General features: G+C 47.1%; 1 protein-coding gene across 5 annotated transcripts in view; it reads right to left on the reverse strand.

Moving 5' to 3' along the window:
• Positions 1 to 23764, reverse strand: part of NPAS2 (neuronal PAS domain protein 2) — a 216010-nt gene that overhangs the window by 134256 nt on the left and 57990 nt on the right. For all 5 annotated transcript variants that reach the window (XM_055401013.2, XM_055401012.2, XM_055401010.2 and 2 more), the window contains exon 2: positions 3592 to 3645. In XM_055401013.2, the coding sequence (XP_055256988.2) occupies positions 3592 to 3623 (32 nt within the window). In that variant the 5' untranslated portion in view covers positions 3624 to 3645. The remainder of the gene's footprint in view (positions 1 to 3591; positions 3646 to 23764) is intronic.

Genomic DNA, 23764 nt, shown 5'->3' on the forward strand with positions numbered 1-23764 from the left:
AGTTTTAATGAGGTGGATGAAATTGGAGCCAATTATACAGAGTGAAGTAAGCCAGAAAGAAAAACATCAATGCAGTATACTAATGCATATATATGAAATTTAGAAAGATGGTAACCTGAACCCTGTATACGAGACTGCAAAAGAGACATAGGCATATAGAACAGTCTTTGGGACTCTGTGGGAGAGGGTGAAGGTGGGATGATTGGGGAGAACGGCATTGTAGCATGTATATTATCATAAGTGACCAGTCCAGGTTTGACGCATGATACAGGATGCTTGGGGCTGGTGCACGGGGATGACATGGAGGGAGGATATGGGGAAGAGGGAGGTGGGAGGGGGGTTCAAGAAAGGGAACACATGTACACCCGGGGCAGATTCATGTCAATGTATGGCAAAACCAACCAATATATTAATGTAAGGTAATTTGCCTCCAATAAAATAAATTAAAAAAAAATAAATAAAAAACAAAAACAAACAAACAAAAGAACAGAATCTGGCATTTAGGAAGGCTGTATTTAACTTCTGCTACTTATTACAGCTTTAGGGTATCTAAAAAGTTGCTTAACCTTATTGGGCCTTCGTTTCCTCATCTGTAAAATGGTAATAATAGGGATGCACACCTCAAAGGGATGTGGAGGAGGTGATATGAGATAATGCATAGGAACGTTCTTAGCCTGGTGCTGAGCACCCGGAAGTGAACAGGGCACACAGGACACGCCCAGTGAACGCTGGCCAGCACTGCTGACCTTGTCATTATTGCGGATGGGAATAGCTTGTAAATGTGCTATTGTGAAATCTTCTTCCTCTTCACATACAGGTGAGGCTTCCCACATGGCGCTAGTGGTAAAGAACCCATCTGACGATACAGGAGACATGAGACGTGGGTTTGATCCCTGGTCAGGAAGATCCCCTGGGGGAAGGCATGGCCACCTGCTCCAGTGTTCTTGCCTGGAGAATCCCCATGGACAGAGGAGACTGGTGGGCTCCAGTCCATAGGGTTGCAAAGAGTCGGACACGACTGAAGCAAGTTAGCACACATAGCAAGTAATACTTCTAAAAAAAATAAGAAGAGCTTCTTGGTGTATTTTGCGGCTGATCCTAAAATAACGTGAGAGGAGGGCAGGACAGAAATGATAACCCGCATCTGAGAAATGTTGCGTCAGAGAAAGTGGAAGCTTATTGGGTGAAGGGGCTTGTTGGAATCCAGCAGACGGGTCAGGGTCAGCCAGGCATGTGGCTTGGGTCTCTGCTCTCTGTTCACAGCATCCTGGGAGTCCACCAAGAGGCAAGATGCCCCAGAGTGGAGAGCTGGAAGCCTGCCCATGAGACAGGGTGCCAGGACTCTACTCTAGACTGGTCTGCTCTATTTATTTACATGTTGTTTGGGACCCATATGGATTTTACAACCCATGTAGGTGGTGGCCTAAGATAGCCATGGTGCCCAGTGCCAAGTGAAGGGCCTGTTAGACTAATCCGAGGAGTTCCTTAGGTTTATTTATTTATTTTTAATTTTTTATTGGAGGCTAATTATTTTACAATATTATATTGGTTGGTTTTGCCATACATTGACATGAATCCGCCCCGGGTGTACATGAGTTCCCCCTCCTGAACCTCCCTCCCACCTCCCTCCTAAATGGAGTTCCAATGTTTAAATTGTTATTACACACAGAGAGAACAAACATATAGATACCAAGGGAAGAAGGCAGGGTGGGATGAATTGGGAGATTGAAATTGGCATACAGACAGTATTGATACTATGTACGAAATGGATGACTAATGAGAACCTGCTGTATAACATAGGGAACTCTGCTCTGTGGTGACTAAATGGGAAGGAAATCCAAGGAAGAGGGGATATATGTATACCTATGGCTGAATCACTTTGCTGTATACTGGAAACTAGGACAGCACTGTAAAGCAACTATAATTTAAAAAAATACACAGGAAAATAATTTAAAAAATAAATAGTTATTATAGAACAACTTTCAAACGAATGGAAAAGCAGAGATTTAGAATATGCTGAGCCCCCAGTGCTGTTCCTTCAACTCCAACAACCCTCACTGCACACCAATCTGAGTTTGTCTACACTTCAGGCCATTTCCCTGCTCCCTGATTTTTTTTAAGGAAATCTTTGGGAAATGAACAAACAGTACAAACATTCCCTGTGATTTGGGTCTCAGAGGGCTGAGTGCCTGGGGGTTTGTGGTTCTCAAGGCCGCCCCGCCACCAGGCAAGATGGAAGGATAGACTCCCCTGGGGCTGCTGAACTGAGTGACCTCTGAGAGCTCTGTCATTTACAAGTGGAGGATTTTGTAGGTGACAGTTGGGTGGCGGGCTCTGTGAGGGGAGGCGGACAGACCCTTCAGCTCTGCGGGTTTGTTAGAGGTTGTTGGGGGGCTTCCCTGGTGGCTCAGTGATAAAGAATCTGCCTGACAATGCAAAAGACACGAGTTGGATCCCTAATCTGGAAAGATTCCTCATGCCAGGGAGCAACTAAGCTCGTGGGTCACAACCACTGAGCCTGTGTTCTGGAGCCTGGGAACCACAACTGCTGAAGTCTGAGTGCCCTAAAGCCCACGCCACACAAGAGAAGTGGCCACAGTGAGAAGCCCTCCCACCGCAACCAGAGAAAATCCCACACAGCAACAGAGACCCAGTGCAGCCAAAAATAAATAAATATTTAAAAAAGAGGAGAGGGCTTCAGGGGCTTGGGGAGGGACCTGCCAGCCGGGCAGTGGCAGGAGGAACAAAGAGGAAAGAGCCTGGAGGAGGGAGGCTTGTCCACTGGGCATGAGCAAAGACCATCCTGAGACAGGACATTTCATGTCTGTGCAGGCTAATGATTTGTGGTCACCTACCCATCGCTACCATCACCTGGGACCCTTCATGGGCAAGACACCTATTGTTCATCTCTCTTTCCCCAGAGCCTGGTGCAGTAACTGTCAACTTGGGCTGATTTTACGAAATTGATAACATCCGACTGGGCTGTACCTTCAAAATATCCACTTTATGACTCCTCATATACAGGAGGGATTCAATGAATGTCCACTGAAGGGACAAGCATGGACACAGTTATAACAGCACTGACATGCCAGCAACCAAGCCGGGGTTTCTGGTCAACCCAAAACCAGTGTCAAGTGGCCATGATCCTGGCTAACGAGGAAGCTGAGACAACATACATGGAAGAGCACATCCCAGTGGGGATGGTCATTCCATGTCCAGTGTGAACTGCTGATTATGCCCATTATTGTCCAGGGCCAACCGCTTCCCAACAGCAGAAGTAGGATTTGAACCCAGGCTGGCCTGGCTCCAGTCACACTGCCTGGCCAAGAAGTGTTCATCCTGGAAACGCAGTAACCAGAAGCCTTTTAAAAGAGGGCTGGGTTAACAGGGTCAGTACATGAACATGTGAAAACTACAAACAATTTGGCAAGTCCTAGACAATGAGTAACTTCAGGGTAAGGAACAGAACTGGGGTAACTGGTATGAATTCTGGGGGCAGAGCATGCAGTATTTCATGGAGCGTGTGTCTTCCATCTCTGACTGTGCCTTTCTCTGCAGAGTGAGAACAAGCAAGGTTTAAATGTCTCTTACCTCTTTGCTCTGTCTTTCTCATCTTCATCCATTAGATTGTCTCTGCAGTTTTTCCTGCAAAATAAAAAAAAAAGAACAGATGATGCCTGTCTGATTCTCAACCTTTCTCACAGGTCTTTCTGGTTGCCATCATTATTGTTATTTTTGTTTGGTCCCTAAGTCATGTCTGACTCTGCTACCCCATGGAATGTAGCCTGCCAGGCTCCTTTGTCCATGGGATTCTCCAGGCAAGAATGCTGCAGTGGGTTGCCATTTCCTTCTCCAGGGGCTCTTTCCCACCCAGGGATCCATCCTGGGTCTCCTGCACTGGCAGGCAGATTCTTTACTACTAAGCATCATTTTGGGCTGATCTAAACCACATGCTTTAGCATCAGTCCTTCCAATGAACACCCAGGATTGATCTCCTTTAGAATGGACTGGTTGGATCTCCTTGCAATACAAGGGACTCTCAAGAGTCTTCTCTAACACCACAGTTCAAAAGCATCAATTCTTCGGTGATCAGCTTTCTTCACAGTCCAGAAAAGACTCTGATTCTGGGAAAGGTTGGGGGTGGGAGGAGAAGGGGATGACATAGAATGAGATGGCTGGATGGCATCACTGACTCTGTGGACATGAGTTTGAGAGAACTCCGGGAGTTGGTGATGGACAGGGAGGCCTGGCGTGCTGTGATTCATGGGGTCGCGGAGAGTTGGACATGACTGAGCAACTGAACTGAACTGAAACCACATGCTTTAATCCATAGCTTCTCAAACTTTCTGGTTCCAGCAACCATTTGCATGCTTAAAAATGACTGAGGACTCTGAAGAGCTCTTGTCTATGTGGGTGAAAACTGAGAAATCTTAAAGATGCAAGAATGCTGTCTATTAGGCATCAGAGAGATGTATCTGACAGATGTTAAGGAGTTGCTGGAAAAGTCCACCATAGGGACTTCCCTGGTGGTCCAGTGATTAAGGCTTCGCCTTCCATGCGGGGGGCACAGGTTCCATCCCTTTTCAAGGAACTAGATCCCACATGCCTTGCAGCCAAAAAGCCAAAACATAAAACAGAAGCAACATTGTAACAAATTCTATAAAGACTTTAAAAATGGTCCACATCAAAACAAACAAAAATAATAAAAAGAAAAGTGAGTGAATAGGCAGATGATATGCCAACATTACAAAAATCGTCCTGACCTCCTGGAACCCCCTAGTTCCCTAGATCACACTTTGGGAACTGTTTTCTGGACCCAGCTCAAAGCAGCATCTGTTTATTTCAAGACTTAAACCTGAAAGCTGCCCATGACATTCTAAAGGAGAGCATTTATTTATCTATTCCGTCAAATATACAAACTCCTCTTAGGCAGCCTGGAGGAATTGGGGCCCCAAATAAGTATAATTGCTGTCCTTTCAAAAAAAATTTTATTGGAGTATAATTGTTTTATAATGTTTTCTTAGTTCCTGCTGTATGGCAAAGTGAATCATATACATACACATATATCCCCTCCTTTTGGGGATTTACTTCCCAAGTACGTCACTACAGAGCATCAAGTAGAGTTCTCTGTGCTGTACAGTAGGTCTCATTTTATACACAGCATCAATAGTGTATATGTGTCAATTCCAATCTCCCAATTCATCCAAGACACCCGTCCCCCTTGGTGTCCACATGTTTGACCCCTATATCTGTGTCTCTATTTCTGCTGTGCAAATAGGTTCATCTGCACCATTTTTCTAAATTCCATACCATATACGTTAATATATGACATTTGTTTTGTTCTTTCTGACTTAATTCAATCGGTATGCCAGTGTGGTGAAAGCGTTTCCTTTAAGGTCAGGAACAAGACAAGGATGTCCATTCTTGCCATGGTTATTCAACATAATGGTGGAAGTCCCAGCCTCGGCAGGGAAGAAAAAGAAATAAAAGGAATCCAGATTGAAAAAGAAGAAATAAAACTGTCAATGTCTGCAGATGACATGATACTATACATAGAAAATCCTCAAGATGCCACCAGAAAACTTCTGGTACTAATCAATGAATTTGGTAAAGTTGCAGGATATAAAATTAATACACAGAAATCTCTTGCATTCCTATACACTAACAATGAAAGATCAGAAAGAGAAATTAAGGAAATAATTCCATTTACCACTGCAATAAAAAGAATAAAATAGTTAGGAATAAATCTAAGGAGGCAAAAGACCTGTACTCAGAAAACTGTAAGATATTGATGCTTTTTTTTTTTTTTTAAGGCACACAGATGTGAACAGTAACAATCCAGGAGCATGCTGGCAGCCCCAGAGCATCAGAGGCTGCCTCACCACCTGGGCCTTCCCTCTCCCAGGGCGCTCACTAGAAGCTTCTCAGGCTCACTGACCGGGCGTCCTCTCTTCCACGCAAGCCTGTGAGCCTTGGAGCCACACTCCTGGTTCCCTTTCCTTCACACGCCCCCCAGTGTCCCTTCTATCTCAGGGGCTCCCCCTCTAGCCAGCCCTCCATGCAGAAAGACTCTCAGGATGTCCCGAGGCCAGTTAGGTGAACTGGAGGCAGGAACATGAGGCAGAGTGTGATGGAGACACGGGCGGGGACCACATGGAAACTGAGTCACCATGGTCCATGTGCTTCTGGTCTCCAAGCAGAAGGTCTGACGTCAGGACTCCAGAATCGACACTTTGAGAATGCACTAATGTTTACTCTTGAAATTCCAAGTTCTAGATCATAATTTTTTAAATGAAAATAACTCATTTCATGAAAAAGACAGTGTGAAATTTTTTTTAACAATAAAGTTATCTACACGCTACTTCCTCCAATCCAACATCATGTCTGTAAGCTCAGATCCCTTTATTTTTAATTGGGAGATACTTGCTTTACAGTGTTGTGTTGGTTTCTGCTGGATAACAACATGTACAAAAAAAACCTGTTAGTTGCTCAGTCGTGTCTGACTCTTTTTGACCCCATGGACCGTAGCCTGCCAGGTTCCTCTCTCCATGGGATTCTCCAGACAAGAATACTGGAGTGGGTTGCCATTCCCCTCTCCAGGGGATCTTCCCAACACAGGGATCAAACCCGGGTCTATATCAGCTATACGTATGCACATGTGCCCTCCTTCTTGACCTTCCCTCTGCTCCGACCCCACTTCCCCTGCCCCGCCCCCACTTCCCCTGCCCCAGCCCCGATCCTGCCCCTCCACATTGCCAGAGCACTGAGCTGGGCTCCCTGTGTTAAACAGTAGCTTCCCACTGGCGGTGACAAGAACATTAAAAGAAAGAATGATTAGAGGCCAAGCTCATTCATGAACATGGCTATAAAAATTCTAAACCAAACACGAGCAAATCCAATAGGACCATATATAAAAATGATAACCTCAGGTAACAATTCTTCATGGGAACAGATCAATCTTTGCTCTGAGATAATTTCGTTGTGTGGTGTTCATCTGCTGTGAGCCCAGACACCAATCTGAGCCAAAGAGGAAAAGGAATTGTGCAGCCACATCCCTGTTCACACACAAGCCCCGTTCGGCAAGCATATTTCAGTGATAGATTTGTGAGACACGCCATTTGGCAGTCGAGGCTTGTATCATAATTAAAGTGGGCTTAGCACATCTGCAAACAGGCATCTGCTTAATGTTTCCCACATGGAAACTGTTCAAAGCTTTGAGACATGGAAAATGCAGTCCATTCATTTAATGATGTGCTACCCAGGTCTGTGCTTCAAGGAAAGGGGTGGCTGTCTGTGTGCCGGGGGCGTGAGTTAGGCTCCAGCCACAGGGAAAGGGTAAAAGTCTTGCCCTTTCCCAGGTGCCCCTGGACAGAGCACATTCACAGGAGGGTGTGGGCTTCAGTCTGCTTTGCTGAGGATCTGAAATCCTGCCTGGAGTACTGAGGTTGCTTCGTCATACACGAAGCTTCTACAAATGATTAATAGGTATTCTGTACCAACCTTGGCAGCTCTGATTTCTCTCTGTGTGTCCTTAAACACTTCCTGAATCCACAAAGCCCTGATGCTCTACACCCACTTCCTCTTCTTTCCTGCCCCTCCCATTTCCTTGCCTGATACCTGGCACTTGACCCTTAAGTCAAGGGGCTCCGCTGCACCTGGGGGAACAGTACACACCTGAGCCAAGTTCCCTGGAAGAACCTGCCCAATAAACTCCGTGCTGACATCCTGTTTTGTGCTGTCTTCTATGCCTTCCTCATGTCCGTCAACAGAGGAATGGATAAAGAAGATGTTGTACATAAATAAAATGGAATATTACTCGGTCACAAAAAAGAATGAAACAATACCATTTGCAATGACATGGATGGACCTAAGATTATCATACTAAGCAAAATAAGTCAAAGACAAATATCACATGGTATCACTTATATGTGGAATCTCAAATAATGATACAAATTAACTTATTTATAAAACAGACTCACACATTTTGAAAACACATAAGTCCCTTGGACTGCAAGGAGATCCAACCAGTCCATTCTAAAGGAAATCAGTCCTGGGTGTTCTTTGGAAGGACTGATGCTAAAGCTGAAACTCCAATACTTTGGCCACCTCATGCAACGAGTTGACTCACTGGAAAAGACTCTGATGCTGGGAGGGATTGGGGGTGGGAGGAGATGGGGACGACAGAGAATGAGATGGCTGGATGGCATCACCGACTCGATGGACATGAGTTTGCATGAACTCCGGGATTTGGTGATGGACAGGGAGGTCTGGCGTGCTGTGATTCATGGGGTCGCGGAGAGTCGGACACGACTGAGCGACTGAACTGAACTGAAAGGGGAAAGGTGGGGGAGGAGAGGGATGAAATTAGGAGGCTGGGATTAACATACACACAACTATATATAAAATAGATAATCAATAAGGACTTTATGTACATCACAGGGAACTCTACTCAACATTCTGTAACAACCAACATGGGGAAAGAATCTGAAAATAACTGGATGTTCGTGTAAGTGTAACTGATTCACTTTGCTGCACAACTAAAACTAGGACAACACTGTAAAGCAGCCACACTGCAATATAAAATTAAAGCAACCACGCTGCAATATAAAATAACCTGAAAAGCAAAGTGCACAGTAAGAAGCCCCATTGGGGTAAAGTACACATAACGTAAAACGATCGTTTCAAAGTGTGCAATTCATAGGCCGTAAATACATTCATCCTGTCATACAGCTACCACCACCATCCACCTCTGGAGCTTTTTATCTTGTAAAACTGAAAATCTATTCCCATTAAATACTGAATCCCCATTTCCCCTCCTTCAGCCCCTGATAACCACCATGCTACTTTCTGTCTTCAATTTTGACAACTCTAGGGCCTTCATTCCCAGGTGGCTCAGTGGTAAAGAATCTACCTACCGAAACGGGAGATGCAAGAGACATGAGTTTGATCCCTGAGTTGGGAAGATTCCCTGGAGGAGGAAGTGGCAACCCACTCCAGTATTCTTGCCTGGAGAATTCCATGGACAGAGGAGCCTGGTGGGCTACAGTCTATGGAGTCACAAAGAGTCAGACATGACTGAGCAACTAATCACACACACTTCCTTGAGGCCTTTGTATAGGTAGAATTATACAGGATTTGTCCTTTGGCAATGGGTTGATTGCACTTATCATAACACTCTCCAGGCCCATCGTGTCTTGGCGTGTGGCAGAAGCCCCTTCCTTTCTGAGACTGACTCATACTCCACTGTATGCATAGACCACCTTCTATTTGCCCATCCTCTGTCCATGGATACTGGGTTGCTTCCCCTGTCGACTGTTGTGGGAAACATGTGGACCCCTCCCCTCTTGTATTTGAGTCACTCTTTCACTTTATAACGTGGAGGAGCTAGAGAAGCCTAAAGCGCACAGGGAAGAGGGCAAGGGGAAGAATGGGAACCCATGAGATCAGGTTAAAGGAACAACAGAGACGTTAAAGGGGTGACAGCTGCTTAACTAAAATAATGAGGAATCTTGAAAAGAAGAACAACGTTCTCAACTGTATGAAGAGTTTCCAACTTTGTTCTTCTTCTTCAAGATTCCTCATTATTTTAGTTCTTTGCGTTTCCATGGAAGTTTCAGAATCAACACTGTCAATTTCTATAAAAAATGGCTGATGTGATGCTTATTGGGACTGTGTTGACTCTAAAGATCAATTTTTGGAAAACTGATCCATAACATGCTGAGGTTCATGAGCGGAGCATCTCTCTGTGCAGACGCACTGAAGTGTCTTTACCGAAGCAGGCAGATGACACCCACTGCGACGTTCTACGATTCAATAGATACTCCCTGGGAGTCCTGGCTCCCTGGCACTTAGGTGGGGGGGGTGGGCAGACAGGACGGAGGGGGCAAGCCACAAGCACATCAAGTGAGTAAACAGAAGGCCTGTTGCTGCTCGTTTAAGCCAAGAGGGCAGTGTGATGGGTGGGGTTAGAATGGAGAGACACCCAGGGAGACTGGCTGGAGCTGGCCTCTCCTCTGAGTGACACAGGAAGGCACTGGGGGTTTGGATCAGACGACTGGCTTGTCTACCTACAGCTGTGACATTTTTTTTAGATTTTTTTTTTTTTGATGAGGACAAATATTAAAAAAATTTTTTTTGTATTGAGGTGCTTATTTAACTTAAATGCAGAGTACATCATGAGGAACGCTGGGCTGGAAGAAGCACAACTGGAATCAAGATTGCCGGGAGAAATAGCAATAACCTCAGATATGCAGATGACACCACCCTTATGGCAGAAAGTGAAGAGGAACTCAAAGTCCTCTTGATGAAAGTGAAAGAGGAGAGTGAAAAGGTTGGCTTGAAGCTCAACATTCAGAAAACGAAGCTCATGTCATCTGGTCCCATCACTTCATGGCAAATAGATGGGGAAACAGTGGAAAAAGTGTCAGACTTTATTTTGGGGGGCTCCAAAATGCTGACTGCAGCCATGAGATTAAAAGATGCTTACACCTTGGAAGGAAAGTTATGACCAACCTGGATGACATATTAAAAAGCAGAGACATTACTTTGCCAACAAAGGTCCGTCTAGTCAAGACTATGGTTTTTCCCATGGTCATGTATGGATGTGAGAGTTGGACTGTGAAGAAAGCTGATTGCCAAAGAATTGATGCTTTTGAACTGTGGTGCTGGAGAAGACTCTTGAGAGTCCCTTGGACTGCAAGGAGATGCAACCAGTCCATTCTAAAGGAGATCTACCCTGGGTGTTCATTGGAAGGACTGATGCTAAAGCTGAAACTCCAATACTTTGGCCACCTCATGCGACGAGTTGACTCACTGGAAAAGAGTCTGATGCTAGAAGGGATTGGGGGTGGGAGGAGACGGGGACGACAGAGGATGAGATGGCTGGATGGCATCACTGACTCGATGGACATGAGTTTGAGTGAACTCCGGGAGTTGGTGATGGACAGGGAGGCCTGGCGTGCTGTGATTCATGGGGTCGCAAAGAATCGGACATGACTGAGCTACTGAACTGTACTGAACTGATAGCTGATTAACAATGTTGTGATAGTTTCAGATGAATAGCGAAGGTACTCAGCCGTATGTATCCATTTTCCCCCATGTGAAGAGCTGACTCACTGGAAAAGACCCTGATACTGGAAAAGATTGAGGCCTGGAGGAGAAGGAGGTGCAGAGGACGAGATGATGGGATGGCATCACTGACTCAATGGATAAGAGTTTGAGCAAATCCAGGAGATAGTGAAGGACAGGGAAGCCTGGCATGCTGCAGGCCATGAGGTCACCAAGAGTCAGACATGACTGAGCGTCTGAACAATAACATTCTCCCCCAAACTCCCCTCCAATCCAGGCTGTGATGAGGATCATCTTTAAAGTCTTCACTGAATTTGTTACACCACTGCTTCTGTTGTATGTTCTGTCTGGAAGGCATGTGAGATCTTGCTCCCCAACCAGGTATCAAACTCACCCCGCTTACACTGGAAGCCAAAGTCTTAATCACTGGACCACCATGGAAGTCCCCGGCTGTGACTCTTAAAGAGCTTAATTATGTTGGCAGGTATGAAGGCGCCAGCACAAGCCTGGTCCACAGCAGGCACTCAACACCTGGTTCCCCACTTGGATGGCAAGGACTCGGTACAAAGCGCCTTCACCCATTACCCAGGCCATGACGCCCAGCCCAGCTCCTTACCACATCAGGTGCTCAAGACCTCCCTGAGGAATGAAGAAGAGGAGAGAGGGAGTCAGGCACAGGGGAGGAGAGGAGGGACACCGCCGGGACCAGACCCTGTCTGAATTCTCAATCCCGACTAATACTAACTCCCATAAGCCCCTCAGTGATCACGGTCAACCCAGGGTACCAGCGCTTACAAGGTACGTCTGAAGGTACAAGCTGTTGACAAAAGAGAAAATTTGCTTTAACCAGCACCTTCAAGAGAAGCCAATGGCTCCCCTACCAACCCTCGACCACCAGCTTCTGGAAAGCCCTCGTCTCATCTCCACGCAGCTCTGTGGGTGGAATGAGTCACAGTCTCCACTCCTAAAGGAATCAGGAAGGCCAAACCGCCCAGGGACCCCGGCTCTGGGGACAGAGCCTGCCCTGGGTTGTGTATCCTTGAGTTGACCCATCGCCTGCTAAGAACGTGTGGGCCTCTGACCACAGAGTCAGACCGACTTCAATTTTAGTTCAGACTCACTTGTTCCATGACCTTAAGCAAATCCCTGCAACTTCATGAGTCTGTTTCCCTCATTCTAACGGGAGGCCACCAGGTAGAAAATGTGTGAGACGTAAAGGAGAGATGCCCGTGAACAAGGAGGGCCAGTGTGTCCCCACAGCACAGAAGCATCAGGCGAGTCCTGTCCACCCACATCTGCCCCAGGCGAGCACCCTGACCTCTACATTCCTGAGCCCCTCCAGCTCATCTTTCTCCTTGTCTGCCTTAATGACACACTCTGCACAATGAGAAGACCACCATAGAGTGAAGGGGGTCACACCGACCTCAGGTTTCAGAGCGGGGCGCTCCTGATCAGGGAAGGAAGTGTCGTATGGGGGGAAGGAAGCTTTTCCAGCCAGAGAACCAGATACGCGCTCCTACCCCACCCCCCTCCAGAGACCACCTGGCTGCCAGCAAGCAGGGCTGTGGAGTCCCTGACTCATTTGTCCCTGGCACAAACAGAACAGCACAGATTCCAGCTACAGTTAAACACAGTATCATCCATGACCATGAGTTAGAAGGCCAGCCGTAGAAACTGGTGCTTAAGCCTGTCATGGGTCTTTGGGCAGAGTGGGGTTACTGTGCCTGCCTACTCGTCAGTGTCAAAACCTCTCTGTGTGCACTCATGGAAGACAGACAGACACATACACAGCGGTGCTGCCTGAAGCATCCAGTGGCAATTCAATAGAACCTTAGGTCCTCTGAGGAGGAGAGGCAGAGGGAAGAGAGAGTGAAAGAAACAGGGGGATGTGACCAAGGATGCCCTCGATGACTATCTAGTGACTTTAACTGAACAGAACAACACAAATGAGGTCTGCAGATGACATGGCCATTACCTTGGTGAAATCTCCGCCTCCCAAGGGTTCATTCTCACAGACAGCTACTACACTGTGGATCACAACTCTGGCCTTTGAACAGGGACCAGCAAGCGGCTGTGCTGCTGTTTTCTCAAGCCCTACCTGCCCTGAGTCCCACAGTGTGTCAGCGGGGAGATGGGATTAATGCATCACACAGGGGACAGGGCCCCCTGGGGACTGGCAGCTCACTCCTGGGGCTCCAGAGAAGGCTGTGAACATCCAACATGGTAAGGTATGTCATTCCCCTGATGCAAGGGTTTTCTGTAAAAGAGCTACCTGCTGAGTATTTTAGATGCCAGGCTTCCCTGATGGCTCAAACGGTAAAGAATCTGCCTGCTACATGTGGGGGACCTGGGTTCAGTCCCTGGGTCAGGAAGATCCCCTGGAGAAGGGAATGGCGACCCACTCCAGCACTCTTGCCTGGAGAATTCCATGGACAGAGGAGGCTGGCGGGCTATAGTCCATGGAGTCACAAAGAGTCGGACACGACTGAGTGACTAACACTTTCACTTTTCATCTAATCTCTGCTGTATCATAGTGTGAAAGTGCAAAGCTGTGTCAGTGAGCAGGTGCAGCTGTGTCCCAATGAAACTATTTGTAACAAGCTGGGGATGAGACAGAATTCCTAGAATCAGTGCTCAGACTTTCTCTTCCGTATCTTTTAAATTTGAACTCTTTGTACAGCCAGCCTGGAGAGGCCCAGTGGGTCATTCTGCATCATGGTGAATTCCCCCTGAAATGGCTGCTGCTGCTAAGCTGCTAAGTCACTTTAGTCGTGTCCGACTCTGTGTGACCCCATAGACGGAAGCCCACCAGGCTCCCCTGTCCCTGGGATTCTCCAGGCAAGAACACCGGAGCGGGCTGCCATTTCCTTCTCCAATGTGTGAAAGTGAAAAGTGAAAGTGAAGTCGCTCAGTCGTGTCCGACCCTTAGCGACCCCAGGGACTGCAGCCTACCAGGCTCCTCCATCCATGGGATTTTCTAGGCAAGAGTATTGGAGTGGCTTGCCATTGCCTTTTCCTCCCTGAAATGGCTACCCTAAGCCTACTGCATTGCAAGGCCCATGTTTTTTCTAAAACTAAAATCATGATGTTTTTAAATTGTTGGACAAATGGTTTGAATTACAGGCCCGAGGTAGCTGGAAAATCTGAATATTCCTCCTCACTGTACCAACCAAACATGGTGGCTTTTGGTTATTAAAAATAAAAAATACTGCAAATTTACTTTGTTATACAACAGAAACTAACACAGTACTAGAAAGCAATTATACTCCAATAATAAAATAAAATTTATTAAAAAAGAAAAACTACTGCAAACAACAGCAAGTGGAAGCCCAAAGACATCTCCCCGGTTGGCTGGGGATTATTTATTGTCAAGAGCATGCGCGCCTTCTGCCCTCCCAGCCAGTGCCTGGAAAGAGGACCTTGTGTCGTCTTGGATTAACATCTGCATCTTCCATGTGGGAGCTCAGCAATGATTTTTCCTCATTATATTTAAGAAATAAAAAGGCTCTGAAAAACAGTCGCTGATGAACTGCGGTGCGGACTTGTCTTCCTTTGTCCTTTGGCGGAGGCTAGGAAATAATTTCTACATTTTAATTCTTCCTCTCCAGGCCATGTTGTTTTGGTTGCAATGATTCATTCACTGGGGGAAAAAATAGTTCTTTTAAAGGAAATGGATGGTGCCAACCTAGAGCCACCCACTCTTGCAACCCCAACTCTTGTCAAGTGGGGCCATTCTTGGCACCATTCCTCACATTCTGCAACTTGGGAAAGTTGAGGTGGATGGGTCTACCCTTCACCAAAGCTCTCCCCACCCTTCCTGGTCAGCTGGCCAGGGCCTCACAGAGCTGGACTCCTAGGAAAAATGAAGGAGAGCCCCCATTCAGTGAGGTCCCATGACCCTATGAGGATGAACTCCCAAGCCTCTCTAAGATCAAGGCTGAGGATTTATCTGCCTATTAAGATCACGATGCTCCCTTCACGTTTTCCTTTCTCCAAGGGTCTGATGATTCATTATTCAGGGCAACAGTGACATAAACAATGAAGGAATGGAAGGAGAAAGTTAGAAACTTTGTCATTAAGCAAATGTGCAATGACGTCGTTCAGTTAGCAAAGACTTTCCGAAAGAGAAAGCACTGCTAAACCTGGATCAAAGGGTCATCCTAACATGACATGTGACTCTTGCAACCTTTGGGATTTATGTTCTCATCACTGACGATTCCTTTCAGGAGCTCCTTTCTAAAGAGTTCAGACTGCACAGTGTAAATCAGACTTCACGAGAGTATCTGATGGGTGACGGCGTGGGGTCAGGATGTGGACAACAGATGCCTATAAAAGTCACCAAGAGGGAAAGGAGATTTGTAAGTCATGCTCGGAACTGAGTCAGTGAAAGCCTCTGTCAGGAGCTGCCACAGACAAACGGAAATGAATCCACAAAACGCTGCTACAGCCCGGCACCCCTGTCCACCAAACAGTTGGTCCTCACGCTCCTTTGCGCCTGGAAGCACTCATCCTAACAGGCTCAAGTTTGCCAAGAGAGCACAAGAAAAATATGTCCTGAAATGAGAAGTCAAATTTGCTTTGAACACCCAGGCTGCAGAGTTTGTGATTTGATATCAGGGCTTCAAATAAGTAATGTTTAAAAAGGGATAGGATGCTTCTGTAGCTGTTGCTGCTGTTCAGTTGCTCAGTCCTGTATGACTCTGCGACCCTGTGGACTGCAGCTCGCCAGGCTTCCCTGTCCTTCACCATCTCCTGGAGCCTGTTCAAACTCATGTCCATTGAGTCGGTGATGCCATCCAGCCATCTCATCCTCTGTCGTCCCCTTCTCCTGCCCTCAATCTTTCCCAGCATCAGGGGCTTTTCCAATGAGTCAGCTCTGCATCAGGTGGCCAAAGGACTGGAGTCTCAGCATCAGTCCTTCCAATGAGGCAGGAAAAATTAGTTTGGAGCTAATGAGATCTAGGTTTGTGTGTCCTCTGGCCTCTTTCCTTCACTCAGCACAGTGGTCCAGATGGAACCTGGGAGTGATGACCTCATCTGTCAATGGGGGATGAGCCCTCACTGTTCTCCTAAGAACACACCAGGGCGGCTCACCTGCACTTAGCAGAGAGCGGGCTGGGTGACAAAGGTGAACTGCCCCCTTTCTAAGGCACAGTGAGCCATGCGACCTTGGGATGAGGCCAGCATCTTTAGAGCTGCAGGAAACTTACCGGCTGCCGCACACCTGGTTGGCACCAAGTAGCCTTATTGTGCATCGTCTTCCCTTTTCTCCCATCATTGCAATCACTTCTTTTCTTTATGGTTTAAACAGAGAGCACTGCCTTCCCAGCAAAGGCAGGGTGCTCCAGCCCACCACCTCTGCTCCGAGCCCAGGGGCCCCACAGAACACTCCGCTGCCGCTCCCAACTCCACCGTGACTTTCTGTGTTCATTTCACAGGTACCCTGTGAAGTTAGGTCATCCCACGCTTCCTCTGTCGGTTCCCGATGGACAACTCAGCTGAGCCCGGTTCCCCGGGGGAAGCAGGTGCTGCCTGGGGCGGGGTTTTCCCCTAGGATGGGGGCAGGAAGGTCCATCCACACCACCTGGACTCCCCTCCCCACCTGATGTGAGAGTCTGGGTTGATCTGAAGCTCATGGTTGGGAAACTGGTCATGGTGACTGATGCCCAGACCTGTCTGTGCTGAAAAAAAAACAAAAAACAGGTGGATACCTTGAGCTTGACGGTGTGTCTGCTGTGGGTCATGTTGCTCTTGACATGTTGTCCCCAGGGCCCTGGTCCCACTCAGCAGGGAGCAGCCTCTGATGAGGGAGGCGGTACCACCCTCTAGTGAACAGCTGGGCTCGTGAGGTGAAGGCTACATCACAGGAAGGCCCTGTGGCCACGGTCATGTTTTAATGCGCCACAAGCTTTGGTTAGAGGACAACAGGAACCGTGTTGTCCCCTCTTGTGCTGGATGCTGCCCTCCAAATGTCCCCACGGTAAAGCACAGCGATGGCCTGAGTCTCCCTGGGGCTCCCCAGCAAGACTATGTACCCTGTCTCTCCAACCCTGGCCACTGCCGTGAAATGTACGCCAGGGTTTGTGGGACGGGTGGGTCGCAGGTAGCCCCTGAATGTCCCAGAAGCTGGCATTTCTCCTTAACACTCGCAGATCCTTTGCACAAAGTCTAAAGAAAGGCCTGCCCTCTGGATATGAAGGGAAGATGAGGTCCAGAACAGACGCAAACAGTACACCAGGCAGGAAACCCCAGCAAACCACCTCTCCTCCCTTACCCCAGAGGGGGGACTTGAAGAATCTCTGCTGAGAAGACCCTGCCGTGGGCAGAAGGACAGCTACGGGCCATGACTCAGTCCTATTCACCAAGCAAGCAGAGCACCAGAAATGTCTGGTTTTCACACGTTTAACTGTCAACTGGGCAGGATTGGAAAGGTCCAGTTTTATACTTTTGGCTATTCACGGTTTAAGTTAATGCTAAGTTAGAGGACCTCCATCCTTACTCACATCCATCCCTGGACAGCAATCTCCGGACGTGACACCAAGCGATGCACAATTCACCCACCGGCCCAACACCCCTCCTGCCTGAGCTCTGAAGCCCCACATGGAAGCTTCAGGGTGTCAGGGTGAAGGCAAGACATGACCCCTCCTCAGGACACTCAGCCAGGGCTCTGGGATGAGAAAGCACAGGCCCAGAACATCTTTTGGGAGGCATATTAAAAGATACTTGCTCCTTGGAAGAAAAGCTATAACAAACCTGGATAGCATATTAAAAAGCAGAGACATCACTTTGCTGACAAAGGTCCATCTAGTCAAAGTTATAGTTTCTCCAGTAATCATGTACAGATGTGAGAGTTGGACCATAAAGAAGACTGAGCACCAAAGAACTGATGCTTTCAAAGTGTGGTGCCAGAGAAGACTCTTGAGAGTCTCTTGGACAGCAAGGAGATCAAACCAGTCAATCCTAAAGTCAAACCAGTCAATCCTGAATATTCACTGGAAGGACTGATGCTGAAGCTGAAGCTCCAATACTTTGGCCAGCTAATGTGAAGAGCTGACTCACTGGAGTAGACCCTGGTGCTGGGAAAGGTTGAAGGCAAAAGGAAAAGGGGGTGACAGAGGATGAGATGGTTGGATGGCATCGTCAACACAAGGGACATGAATTTGAGCAAACTCCAGGAGCAAAGGGCAGGGAAGCCTGAAGTGCTACAGTTCATGGGATTGCAAAGAGTTGGACATGACTGAACAACAAGTGCTGGGTACCTGACACACGAGTTAGTGACATAAACACAGGTAAAGCTAAGCTTCTGGTTTTCCCATGTCTGCTTATTCGATTGTGACTATCTCATTCTACGTTTCCTCCCTGGATGACCCTAAGAGATACCATCCTGTGCCCACAAGCAGTAATGCAGTGACATGCAGCTAAGAATAAAATTGTGACAGGCCATCATTAAAAAGTCTACAAGTAACAAATGCTGGAGAGGGCGCTGAGAAAAGGGAACCCTCCTACACTGTTGGTGGGAATGTAAATTCATGCAGTCACTATGGAAAACCGTATGGAGGTTCCTGAAAACACTAAAAATAGAGCTACCATATGATCCAGCAATCCTACTCCTAGGTATATATCCAGAGAAAATTATAATTTGAAAAGATACATGACTCCGTATGTTCACATATTTATAGTAGCCGAAGCATGGAAACCACCTAAATGTCCATTAACAGATGAATGGATAAAGAAGATGTGATATAGACATATATATATATATATATAAACACACAACGGAATGACTCAGTCATCAAGAAGAATGAAATAATGCCATCTGCAGCAACATGGATGGACCTAGAGATTAACATGCTAAGTGAAGTCAGAAAGAGAAAGACAAATATCACATGATATCACCTACATGCACAATCTAAAATACAGCACAGGTAAATTCAGACATAGAGAAGAGACTTGTGGTTGCTGGGGAGAGGGATGAGGGAGGGGTGGACCAGGAGGTTGGGATTAGCAGACGTGAACTATGACACACAGAACAAGGTCCCTCTGTACAGCACGGAGAACTCTATTCAATGTCCTGTGATAAACCATAATGGAAAATATGAACAAGAATGTCTATATATGTATAACTGAATATCTTCACTGTGCAGCAGAAGTTAAACACATCAAACACATTAAAATAACTCTACTGCAATACAATAAAATTTGAAAGTGAAAGTTTTAGTTGCTCAGTCATGTCAAACTCTTTGCGACCCCACGGACTGCAGCCTGCCCAGCTCCTCTGTCCGTGGGATTCTCCAGAGCTGGGCGGCCCTGTGTTCGGGTTCCGGCCCTAGGTCACCTCAGGCCTCGGGTCCTAACTCTTTAGACTAACGGAAAACGGGACAACCAGATTAAATCACGTTCCTTCGAAGATTGCCATCTGTACGACTCAGAAAGCTCCTTGCTCCGCCTGGCCCCTCTGGACAGTGCTAAACAGGCTTAGCCTGCTGTAGGCAAACAGGAAAAGTAGGTCAGCTCAGCAACACGGTTCTTCCCCAGTGACGAACCAGTGACACGAAGGCAGGGCCGCAGCGAGAGGGGGCAGTGCCTCCCCAGCACTCCTCCGTCCAGGCAGTCCCCTCCCTTGGAGGCTCTGGGCACTGCCAGGGGGCTCAGACAGCCTTTAGGGACAGACAGAGACCCAGGGAGTGAGGAAAACTCAAAGAAAGTGTAGAGAAAATGGTTCTTGAAAAAAAAAAAAACTGCAGGAAGAGAACAGTGTATACCCTGACTTCCCTGCCTTCAAAGACAAAACCATGGTGGAATAAGCTGCTTCTGTCACATCTCTGAAGCCCGGGTGGAGGTTTCAGGGGGTCAGGGAGAAGGCAAGACACGACCTCTCCTCAGGACGCTCAGCTGGGTCTCAGGGGTGAGAGATAGCCGTCCCAGAACATCTTTTGGGAGGCATCGTGCTGGGTACCTGGTACATGAGTTAGTGATGGAAAGTTCAGGGGATGCACAAACTATTCACTTCTAAAGGAAATCAACCCTGAATATTCACTGGAAGGACTGATGCTGAAGCTCCAATACTTTGGCCATCTGATGCGAAGAGCTGACTCGTTGGAAAAGACCCTGATGCTGGGGAAGATCGAGGGCAGGAGGAGAAGGGGACGACAGAGGATGAGATGGTTGGATGGCATCATTAACTCCATGGTCATGAGTCTGAGCAAACTCTAGGAGGTGGTGAAGGATAGGGGAGCCTGGTGTGCTGCAGTCCACAGGGTCACAAAGAGTCAGACACAACTGAGCGACTGAACGACAACAAAAGCTCCATTTCTCATTTTCCACATCAGCTTAATCGATCATGACTGTCTCATCCTATGCTTTTCCCCTGGACAGCCCTAACAGACACCACCCTGCACTCTGACAAAGCATGCCCTCTTGACAATGCACACGAATGCTGCAAGCCATCCATGGAGCAGGCTCCCTCCACCCTTCACTACTGGTAATTACTGGGCACTCACCAGGGGTAAGGATGGACTTGAGTCAGTGGTGCCAAGATCAGCGGGCCCCGAATCCCAGGCCGGAGGGCAGGCCCCGCAGTGTCCCTACGACGCCTGTGTTCAGTGAGGCTGCAGCTGCACCGACGGAAAGGCCACCCTTCGGCCTCTCGGGCTCAGAAGTTGGATGAAGCATCTGACAGTGGGAGGGAGGCTCCCCCGAGGCCTGGGTGATCTAACCTACTCCCAGGTCCTGGAGGCTGATGCTGGGGTCCCCGGGCAGGGGGTCAGATCCTGCTCCCCAGGTTCCCAGGAAGGACAGGGCACCTAGCTCACCCCCGGAAAAAGCTCACTGGTGCCCCTGGAGCAGGAGCAGGCCCAAGTCAGCCTGGGCAGTCTCCCAGCAGAGCAGTGGCCTTGTGGCCCGTGGTGACCAGGTCTGTAAACGCAGATGTGTAAGATGCTGGGCGCTGTTTCCCCCATGTTTCATTTCTGTAACAGGGGCATCAGAAGGTTTTGTCAAGAATATCTGGAGATACGTTCATATCTAAAAACCCACGACTTCGGGAATGCTCGCCCAGACTCTTTCAGCCATGGCCTTCTCTGAAAAGCTTTCTCGAGAACGGGGAGGCAGAGGTCAGAGCGTCAGTGGGCCTCGACACAGTCCCTCCTCCTCCGCCTGACCCTCAAGTCTTTGCTCACATGCTTGGTCAGCACATATGCTGTGCCCTGGCCCCCCTTCCCCGTCCCCCAACCGACAGTGAAGATCCGACGCATTCAAAATGTGACTATGGTTTAACTCGCCGAGTGACCTCAGGCAAGTTACTGAGGCTCTCTCTGCTCCATCTCTCACCTTCGCAGGGCAGCCGAGATTTAAGGACATAATACCTGTCAAACACCTTGATGGGGAGCTTTGGAGTAAAAAGGCAAGGCAGGTTAGCTCCGATGGTTGGGACTGTTAGAGCAATCCAGGAAGCCTTCAAAAGGTGCTGGCCCTCACCTCAGTAACAGATGCTAACTACGGACGTCAATTAGCTTCATTTTCAAATTCCAAACATATTTACCAGCTCCCAGGGAACCTGCAAGGCAAGCCCTTTCAAACATCCCTTGCAATCTGAAAGGTTCCCATACAGGGATATCAGCTTACATAACAGTATTTTCCCCAAAGAGCAGGTGATAAACAACATTTCTGTGAACTGAATCATACTTTACGTGTGTGAGTGGCTTGAGGCCCACTTGCTTGAGGAGCACGAGTCCCACCCTTTCTTCCGGACCCTTCTGCAAAGCAAAGCTCATCACCACCCCTTAGTCTCCTTAACAGACTATCACACACCTGGTTTCCATGAGGCCACAACTAACGACTTCTAAACTTTGAAATCCTGGGTAAAATGGGAGAAAGCTTGGATACTTTTAAAAATTTTTAAATAATTTATTTTATATGTTCAGCCAGATTTAGCAAAGGGGAGAGTGAAATGCTCTTTGAATCAGTTGACCTGTTAGTCCATGCATTTATTAATCAATGCAGCTTTATCGCAAAGCATGTTCCAATTACTTGATTACTTAACTAAGCAATTTAGTATATTTACTGGTATTATGTTCTTTTTTTTTGTAGAGGCACTGTTTTTTTAAAATTTTTATTTTGTATTGAAGTACGGTTGATTTGCAGTGTTGCATTAGTTTCAGGTGTGTGGCCAAGTGATTCAGTTATGCATACACATATATATGTACAAACGTTTTCAAATTCTTTTTCCATGCTGGCGTTACATTCTTATCTTTACCCGGGTCATGCAGTCTTCAGTCCTTAGAATATGCTAAATTCTTGAGTCCATGAAAAGAAAGCTATCAGATTCTTTAGAACAGAACAAAATCATTATTCCAAGGCCATAGTCCGATTTGGGAATGTTATAAACACAAACAGAAATACGTTTCATTTTCACAAGCTTGTTTGAGAGAAAAGGAAACCAACCAACAAATGAAACAAAAGGAGACGGTCTAGTTTACATGACAATATTAAAAAGCTATCTCATTGTTCTCAGAGGGAGAAGCAGTGCATATTTATAGTAATCTCTTCCTGCTTTCTTTCTTTCAGTCATGAGCATCACATGACTCAATGGACATGAATTTGAGCAAACTCCGAGGAAGACCTGGGTTCAGTTTCTGGGTTGGGAAGATCCCCCGGAGAAAGGAATGGCTACCCACTCCAGTATTCTTGCTGGAAGAATTCCATGGACAGAGAAGCCTGGCAGGCTACAGTCCATGGGATTGCAGTGTTGGACAGGACTGAGTGACCAACAGTTTTTCTTTCCAGGAGATAGAGGAGGACAGAGGAGCCTGGTGAACTGCAGTCCATGGTCCCAAAGAGTCAGGCACGACTGAGTGACTGAACAACAAATATAAGTATTAATATATACAACTATAAAAAAAATCTTTCTTAACTGTTTCTTCTAGAAATACTGTCTCTTTTTTTTTTTTTTACCTATACTCACTGAATTACTCAAATTCAAAATTTTTTCTTCTTTCACGTGATTTCAACTGTTTACTCTGTCGTGTTCCAGAGTAGAAGTCAAGCTCATGTCTATGTCAGAATGACAGGGCAGCTCACTCTGAGTAGTCTGTTCCTAGCCCTGCACATGCTAACATTTTGAGGCCATGAAAAATTAAATCAACAACAACAAAGCCCTTCTCATCTATGATTTTAACAACGTGTGACTGTGTGTGTGTTTAACAACGTGTGATTGTGTGTGTGTGTGCATGATTTTAACAATTTGTGGTTGTGTGTGTGTGTGTGCATGATTTTTAACAATTTGTGGTTGTGTGTGTGTGTGTGCATGATTTTAACAATGTGTGGCTGAGTGTGTGTGTGTGCATGATTTTAACAATGTGTGGCTGAGTGTGTGTGTGTGTGTGCATGCATCCACGTGCTCGTAACTGTTGCACGGCAACACGGTAAGGCGGCACCACTGTAGGATCGGCAGCGCGGTGAGACCAAGAATCCCAGGGGCAGGGAGAACACGTCCATATCAGAGGTAGGATTCTGATGAGCTGTACAAAGCACCTGCTTTCCTCTTTCTGTCGTCTCTTATCTTGGCTGCAGAGAACAGATGCAACCAAGACAATGAAGGAATGTTCTGTCTTCCCGAGGTACTGTCTGCTTTCTGATAAGCTCCTAAGTGCCCTCATATGCCCACAGGGAGAAAGCGAGAGCATGACAAGGATTTAGA

This window comes from Moschus berezovskii, chromosome 11 (genome assembly GCF_049115385.1).
Source record: "Moschus berezovskii isolate FMDL1 chromosome 11, NW_MosBer_1.0, whole genome shotgun sequence".
NCBI lineage: Eukaryota > Metazoa > Chordata > Mammalia > Artiodactyla > Moschidae > Moschus > Moschus berezovskii.